The sequence below is a fragment of the Rhinoraja longicauda genome, chromosome 6, assembly GCF_053455715.1.
Source record: "Rhinoraja longicauda isolate Sanriku21f chromosome 6, sRhiLon1.1, whole genome shotgun sequence".
NCBI classification, from domain to species: Eukaryota; Metazoa; Chordata; class Chondrichthyes; order Rajiformes; family Arhynchobatidae; genus Rhinoraja; species Rhinoraja longicauda.
This window is the reverse complement of record NC_135958.1, coordinates 28,241,154-28,249,330: the sequence shown is the minus strand read 5'-3', so window position 1 is coordinate 28,249,330 and position 8,177 is coordinate 28,241,154. Positions and strand designations below refer to the sequence as shown.

Genomic DNA, 8,177 nt, shown 5'->3' with positions numbered 1-8,177 from the left:
TATTGGCGACCGGATCTGCCAGACCGCCTCTGGTTGGCCAAATCCCTCGTCAATCACCGGCAACAGCAAAGATACTTCCTGCCATGCGGAGAATTGTCACACAAGGTTCCAAGAGGATTGAATGACAGAGGTGAGTGGCGAAGAATTATTTCATTAAACGTTGGGGGTTATAAGGCAATCACCCTGAAACCTGAAGGAATTATGTACATGCCAATCAAATACTGCAGCAATATAGCGCCTGGAATTACCGATGTGGAGATTTATGTTTCCTCTAGTCCTCCTGTGTGACCCTGAGTTCCAGAGACCGAGGTTATCCGGGTTTCTTACTCCATTGGTATCCAGTATTTGTTGCTACTTCACCAAAACTGCAAATTGCTTGGAAATGAAAACAGAAAATGGTGAAAATACTCAGCAGATCACATGGACCAGTGTTTTAGCCCTGGTGTAGTTAGGGGAGCTCCTTGCTTCATGAGTCAGATGAGGATGTTTTCCACAGATCCTTCTTCCACAAATGCTGCTTGACTGCCTGAATTCTTACAACATTTCTGTTTTGTTCCCCACTCTTGGATCTTGAGTGTAAAGACTGAGGCTGATATGCCAAGGCAGTATGGAATGAGGGCTCCATCCTTTGGATGAGATAGAAACATAGAAAATAGGTGCAGGAGTAGGCCATTCGGCCCTTCGAGCCTGCACCGCCATTCAATATGATCATGGCTGATCATCCAACTCAGTATCCCGTACCTGCCTTCTCTCCATACCCCCTGATCCCTTTAGCCACAAGGGCCACATCTAACTCCCTCTTAAATATAGCCAATGAACTGGCCTCAACTACCTTCTGTGGCAGAGAATTCCACAGATTCACCACTCTCTGTGTGAAAAAAAATGTTCTCATCTCGGTCCCCCTTGTCCTTAAACTGTGACCCCTTCTTCTGGACTTCCCCAACATCGGGAACAATCTTATATCATATCATATCATATCATATATATACAGCCGGAAACAGGCCTTTTCGGCCCTCCAAGTCCGTGCCGCCCAGCGATCCCCGTACATTAACACTATCCTACACCCACTAGCCTGTCCAACCCCTTAAGAATTTTGTAAGTTTCTATAAGATCCCCCCTCAATCTTCTAAATTCCAGCGAGTACAAGCCGAGTCTATCCAGTCTTTCTTCATATGAAAGTCCTGCCATCCCAGGAATCAATCTGGTGAACCTTCTCTGCACTCCCTCTATGGCAAGAATGTCTTTCCTCAGATTATGAGACCAAAACTGTACGCAATACTCCAGGTGTGGTCTCACCAAGGCCCTGTACAACTGCAGCAGAACCTCCCTGCTCCTGTACTCAAATCCCCTCGCTATGAATGCCAACATACCATTCGCTTTCTTCACTGCCTGCTGCACCAGCATGCCTACTTTCAATGACTGGTGTACCACGACACCCAGGTCTCGTTGCATCTCCCCTTCTCCTAATCGGCCACCATTCAGATAATAGTCTGCTTTCCTGTTCTTGCCACCAAAGTGGATAACCTCACATTTATCCACATTATACTGCATCTGCCATGCATTTGCCCACTCACCTAACCTATCCAAGTCACGTTGCAGCCTCCTAGCATCCTCCTCACAGCTAACACTGCCCCCCAGCTTCGTGTCATCCGCAAACTTGGAGATGTTGCATTCAATTCCCTCGTCCAAATCATTAATATATATTGTAAATAGCTGGGGTCCCTAGCACTGAGCCTTGCGGTACCCAACTAGTCACTGCCTGCCATTCTGAAAAGGACCCGTTTATTCCTACTCTTTGCTAGTTTGCTACTCCGTTAAGTGGATGCAAAAGATTACCTACCATTATTTTGATGAAGAGAAGACAATATTAATCCCTTTCTCAACATTATAATATTTCTCCCACCCTCCCAGTCACTGCTCATTTCTCCTCCTATGCACACTTATGTCCCATCGCCAAGTCCATCATTTCCCTTTTATCCCCCCTCTTTTCCCGCTCCCCTGTCCACTTCCACCTAACGGAGAGCACCCGAGGTAAGGATTGAACCCAGGTCCCTTGCACCGTGAGGCAACAGCTCTAGTATCACAATGTTAATATGAACATTTTCTAGTTTTACGTGGTCATGTTTCCATTCAATGCCACATTTCCAATTGAAAGATACAGCATGGAAACAGGCTCTTTCGAGTCCGTGGCGACCATCAATCAGGTAGACACAAAATGCTGGAGTAACTCAGCGGGTCCGGCAGCATCTCTGAAGAGATGCTCCAGCGATGCTGCCTGACCCGCTGAGTTACTCCAGCATTTTGAGTCTCCCTTCTGCAGTTTTCTTTCCGACCATCAATCACCTGTTTACACGAGTTCTATGTTATCCCACTTTCGCATCCACTCCCTACACACCAATAGACAATTCCAGAAGACAATTACTTACAAACCTGCCCATCTTTGGGATGTATAATCACAAATCCAAAAGTGTTCATGAATAGATGCAGTCAATGTAATATAAGAAAATAACTGCAGATGCTGGTACAAATCGAAGGTATTTATTCACAAAATGCTGGAGTAACTCAGCAGGTCAGGCAGCATCTCAGGAGAGAAGGAATGGGTGACGTTTCGCGTCAAGACCCTTCTTCAGACTGATGTAGATGTAATAGAGCTGCATATATTTTAAAAAGTAGAAATCTGATGTAACTTTAATTATATAGCTAAAATTAGTTCATCATAAAAAATAAACATTTAAATATGTTTGCTCCATCTCCTGCAAGAGACCTGTACATCGCTTAAAGAATGAACCATTATTTTATTAGAATAAAACGTCATGCTCAGCACTGTTGCAAAGGGTACGTTCCTGTGCTGGACTACTCTACGCAAAGCATCCCTAAACCTCTGGCAGTGTCAGGTTTATTGCAAGGGGACCGTGAGGTAGTGGTACAATGAAAACATCACGGTTGCCTATGTGGAAGGTACTTTTCAAGACAAGGTTGATCTAATCACTCCTCATCCTGCACATTGCAACACTATAGGGGGCAGCACGGTGGCACAGCGGTAGAGTTGCTGTGTTACAGCGCCAGAGACCCAGATTCGATCCTGACTACAGGTGCTGCCTGTACGGAGTTTGTATGTTCTCTGTGACCGCATGGGTTTTCTCCGGGTGCTCCTTTTCCCCACACACTCCAAAGACGTACAGGTTTGTAGCTTGATTGGCTTTGGTAAAATTGTAAACTGTCCCTAGTGTGTAGGATACGGCTAGTACATGTGGTGATTGCTGGTCGGCACGGACTCGATGGGCTGATGGGCCGTTGTTCGCGCTGTATCTCTAAAGTCTAAAGTATAGACTAGATGTCGTGATCTGCCTTGAGAGCAAATGCCGAAGGACAACAGTTCTATGTAACAGTCAATTACCTTGTAATTCAACCGCTTTTCCAATGTAAAAATATATTTTAAATACAAATCACAATGTCCCGGTTCAGGAACAGCTTCTTTCGAACAACATCAGCCTATTGAACACTGCTAACTCCAACTAAACTCTAAACTACCTGAGTTGCATTAGGGACTGTGGGCTTTGTTTTGTTCTTGCACTGTATTGATTAAAAAAATTATTTATTGAATTTTATTTTGTTTGTTATATTATCTGTTGAGTACAGTGTTTACAAACCTGTTGTGCTGCTGCTACAAGTAAGAATTTCATTCTGAAGAAGGGTCTCGACCCAAAACGTCACCCATTCCTTCTCTCCCGAGATGCTGCCTGACCTGCTGAGTTACTCCAGCATTTTGTGAATAAATACCTTCGATTTGTACCAGCATCTGTGGTTATTTCATTGTTCTGTTTGGGGACATATGGCAATAAAAAACACTCTTGACTCTTGAAAACCCGGAGAGAACATTAAAAGTGAATAACACAATTGCTCTGCCATTGTCCTTCCAAAAAAGAAATATTCTTGTCATTCTCCCATCAGATTGCTTAGTCTCAGTTGCAAATGGAACTTGTCCGTTATGATGTAAACTTCAGATAGCTCCTCTGTCCCTCCCTTTCCCTCCTCCTTCCCAGATATCCCTCTATCTTCCTATCTCCACCTATATCCTTCCTTTGTCCCACCCCCGACATCAGTCTGAAGAAGGGTCTCGACCCGAAACGTCACCCATTCCTTCTCTCCCGAGATGCTGCCTGACCTGCTGAGTTACTCCAGCATTTTGTGAATAAATCAATGATGTAAATGAAAATCATTTTGTTCCTAATAATGGTTCTTAGTCATGTTCTCAAATTCTTTTTCTTACAGGGCCTAATTTTCAATTTTTTACTCCTGGCAAAGGATCCTATAAAGGATCGGCTCACTGGCATACAGAACACGGTGGACAAGTATGCACCCCGACCTGTCACCTCACCTGCATTCAGAGGAGTGTAATATTCTCATTGACCGCCTCAAACAATGCCATAAGGAAGTGAGTATAAATAACGTGTGCTGTGATTTAGTGAATTTCTGGGCACCTTTGCTGCTCCTCTCTGGACAAGTCCTTTTCTTGCAACATTGAATTCTCCAATTTTAAGTAACTTTAGTTTTAGAGATACAGCGCGGAAACAGTCCCTTTCAGCCCACCGGGTCCGCGCCGACCAGCGATCCCTGTGTAGCGACCATAGAGAATGGTCCGGGTCGTCGAACCCTCAGATTGGCCAGCGAGGTCACGTGTGAACGCGACCATGGGGATTGGTCCAGAGAGCGACATCGCTGATTAGCCAGCGTGGTCATGTGCGCTTTTGGCGCCCGAAATGTTCAGTTCGGCGAAGTCTTCAAAGAAGACAGTAAGTTTTTGATGGTTGTCCTTTACCTTGTTGTTTAACTCTGTATTCGAATATTGCGGCTGCAATAAACTTCTTCTACAACCAACAAGTTTTCGGACTCGCCATACCTGCACATTAACACTATCCTACACCCACTAGGGACAATTTTTGCATTTACCAAGCCAATTAACCTGCAAACCTGTATGTTTTTAGAGTGTGGGAGGAAACCGAAGATCTCGGAGAAAACCCACGCAGGTCATGGGGAGAACGTACAAACTCCAGCCCCCGTAGTCGGGATGGAACCCGGGTCTCCGGCGCTGCATTCACTGCAAGGCAGCAACTACCGCTGCGCCACCGCGCCGTCCTACTACGAACACTCCCCTCCCCTCCCTCTTGCCCCCATCTTCCATGCTGGTCGTTTAACCAATTCCACAATTCACCATATTGTTTCCCGTTTGAGATCGCACCACCCTGCCTAAGGCCATTTGCAGCTGGCCCTGATTGATCCTGATCTTTTCTCGCCTCCACGTCTTCACCTCTCTCCCCCACCTAGACCCCCTATTATCAGTCAGAAGAAGGGCCCCAACCCGAAATGTCACCCCTCCTTTTTCTCCAGAGATGCTGCCTGACCAGCTGTTACTTCAGCAGTTTGTGTCCTTTTTTGCACACGAACTTATACATATACATACATGCACACACACATATGTATATATACATGTACATACACACACACATATATACACATACATATACACACATATTTACGTACACATACACATGCAAATATACAAACATACACACGCACACACATATATGGTAAAAGCAAGTTTACCAAGCGAGTACCAACCTTGTTCTCCTTCTCTCCAACAGCATGGCTTCATGAAGTTTCTTGGAAAATGTAATGGCATTGACCAAGAGATGAGACATTGCTTAAGTGCAGAGGTAAGATGATCTTAAAGGTTCTAAACAAATCATGAGAAGAATCGATCAGGTAAAATCGCAGTCTTTTGTCTAGAGTCGGGGAATCGAGAACCAGAGGACATAGGTTTAAGGTGAGGGGATAAAGATTTGATAGGAACCCGAGGGGTGACCCAAAGGGCCTGTTTCCAGGCTGTATGACTATCACCCTATGAATTTGCACGTTATTGGTAGAATACATTTAAAAAATATATATATTTTCTTTCCTTCCTTCTATTTACCCTCCTTGTTTTATCTCTTCCACACTCCTGATTAAAACAATAGTAGTTTTTAGTCTTGAACTTGTTGATGCCATGTGGTCTAATTGAAGATTGCAAACCCCTATAAGCCACACCTACCATGTTATATACAGGTCCACAACCGGTTTTACGGCTCCCTTGGTTCCGGGGCCTTTCTGGATTATCCATTTTGCCGGACCAGCAAAGGTCATGGCCTCTGAGCGCGTTCCAACATCACCAGAACGGTCCCCCTCGGCCGCCGAGGGACCGAGACACCGGCCTGCAAAGTCGGCCTCGGAAGTCGTCCATGGGAATGGATCTGCTGGGCCGGAGTTTCAGAGACCCGTCCGCAGGGGGCAAATTCGACCCACCAATCGGCACGGAAGTCCCAATGAGGTCGAGATCGGCTGCCTTACCTGGCCGACTTGCCACATTTCCGGGGGGACTTCCAGGGAAGCCTTCGAGTGCGTGCTCGTGATTTTGTCTGGATTACAGGAGGTGCCGGAACATCAGTTGCCAGAAAATCGGTGGTAGATCTGTATAATAATGGCCACACGGGCCTATTGTTGTGTGGTAGCATCCCACCAAACAATTTGGGGTTCATCTCTTTTACTACCTGATACCAGGGTGGGGTTGATAAAGCCGGCAGTTTGTGATGACTTCTCTGCCATTGGGACTCCAGGGAGCTGAAAAATGGATAGAATGTTGTTGGAGGTTGGATAGAATGGATGTGCTGCCAATATGATAAAATTAAAAATCAGTTGTACTAGGGAAACAGATCATAATAGTACATATCGAAGTACGTAGTGCAATCCTCGACCAAGCCTTTTATTGCTGAGAGAGGGTGTTGCTGAGAGAGGGTATGGAGGGTGGGACAAGAACCTGATGATTAATGGGAAAAGCTGTTCTTGAACCTGGAAATAATAGTTCTCAGCCTCCTGTACCACCTTCCCGATGGTAGCAGGGAGATGATAGCGTAGTCAGGGTGGTGTCAGTCTTTGATGAGAGTAGCTGCCTTCTTGAGCAATCTCCACTGCTTCCTGGAGACTTATTTGATGATGGGGATGTCAGTACCAGTGATGGCCCAAGCAATGTCCACCACTTTCTGCAGCTCCTTCGTTCCTGGGCGTTCGAGTTACTGAAGCAGGCCACGATGCAATCAGTCAATATGCTCTCCACCGTACGCTTGTGGATGTTCGATAGTGTATTTGGTGACAAGCTGAATCATCGCACACTTTACTGATTATACTTCACTGTCACTAAAATCTCTTGTTTTCTTTCAACCTTCAGCAGAAATCCAAAAGAGCCAAAAGCAGAGAACACGCTGCTAAGATGCAAAGGCGACTAAATGAGACTTCCGAGTGACTTTCATCTCACCCAAACATGTTGGACTGTTGTCAAAACGCACTGGGACATTGTGGTGATTCACAGAAGCTGCTGCAATATACAGTTCTTGTTTGTTAGCTCATAATATGATTGCAATTTTCATTATTTATACCCAAATTCATCGGGTTATCTTTTGTTAATCTTTCAAAATTAAAGTGATACATGTCTTGAGAGCTAAAGATTATTAAACTCTGTGAACTTGCTACTCAGTGAAATAGGAGTGTGAGAACAAGCGCGGACTGGACCACCATTTCGCTGAACACTTAAACTCAATCCGCCATAGCAACTTTTCCAGTTGCCAAACATTTTAACTCCCCTACCCACTCTCATACTGACCTTGCTGTCCTGTGCCTCCTCCACTGTTAGAGTGAGGCCACACGCAAATTGGAGGAACAGCATATTAAACTAGCTGTATGAATATTAAGATAGACACAAAAAGCTGGAGTAACTCAGCGGGACAAGCAGCATCTCTGGAGAGAAGGAATGGATGTCATTGCGCGTTGAGACCCTTCAGAATATTAATTTATCTAACTTTGAGTAACCCTTGCATTCCCTCTCTCTCTGTCCCGACTTCACCATAACATTCTGCTAGTTTCGCTGTTCATATCCCTTCGTATCACATCTTCCACAGCCAACAATGGACCAATGTGGGCTCCACCATTCCTGACCAGAGTCATCGGTGCTGGCTCTGATTTGTTCTATACCTTTTCATACCTTTAGTTTCCCTCTCCCAACACTCAGTCTGAAGAAAGCGCTCGACCCGAAACGTCACCTATTCCTTTTCTCCAATGATGCTGCCTGACCTGCTGAGTTACTCCAACAT

At 45.2% G+C, this 8,177-nt stretch overlaps 1 protein-coding gene across 2 annotated transcripts; it reads left to right on the top strand.

The window, feature by feature from the left end:
- Positions 1 to 9: 9 nt before the first annotated feature.
- On the top strand, positions 10 to 7,521 carry cmc2 (C-x(9)-C motif containing 2). Of its 2 annotated transcripts, none has more exons than XM_078401746.1 (4): positions 10 to 130; positions 4,273 to 4,435; positions 5,643 to 5,714; positions 7,262 to 7,521. In XM_078401746.1, exons 2-4 carry the CDS (start codon positions 4,355 to 4,357, stop codon positions 7,331 to 7,333), a joined length of 225 nt encoding a protein of 74 aa, XP_078257872.1. In that variant the 5' UTR covers positions 10 to 130; positions 4,273 to 4,354; the 3' UTR covers positions 7,334 to 7,521. The 2 variants fall into 2 exon arrangements, with proteins under 2 accessions (XP_078257872.1, XP_078257871.1); XM_078401745.1 differs by having other exon boundaries at positions 7,259 to 7,521.
- Positions 7,522 to 8,177: the final 656 nt, after the last annotated feature.

Bases quoted from the DNA above. Each gene is read 5' to 3' on its own strand.
- cmc2 (XM_078401745.1), top strand. From the start codon at position 4,355: ATGCACCCCGACCTGTCACCTCACCTGCATTCAGAGGAGTGTAATATT. The intron at 4,436-5,642 runs GTGAGTATAAAT...TCTCTCCAACAG, and splicing joins TCAAACAATGCCATAAGGAA to CATGGCTTCATGAAGTTTCT. The intron at 5,715-7,258 runs GTAAGATGATCT...TTCAACCTTCAG, and splicing joins GACATTGCTTAAGTGCAGAG to CAGAAATCCAAAAGAGCCAA.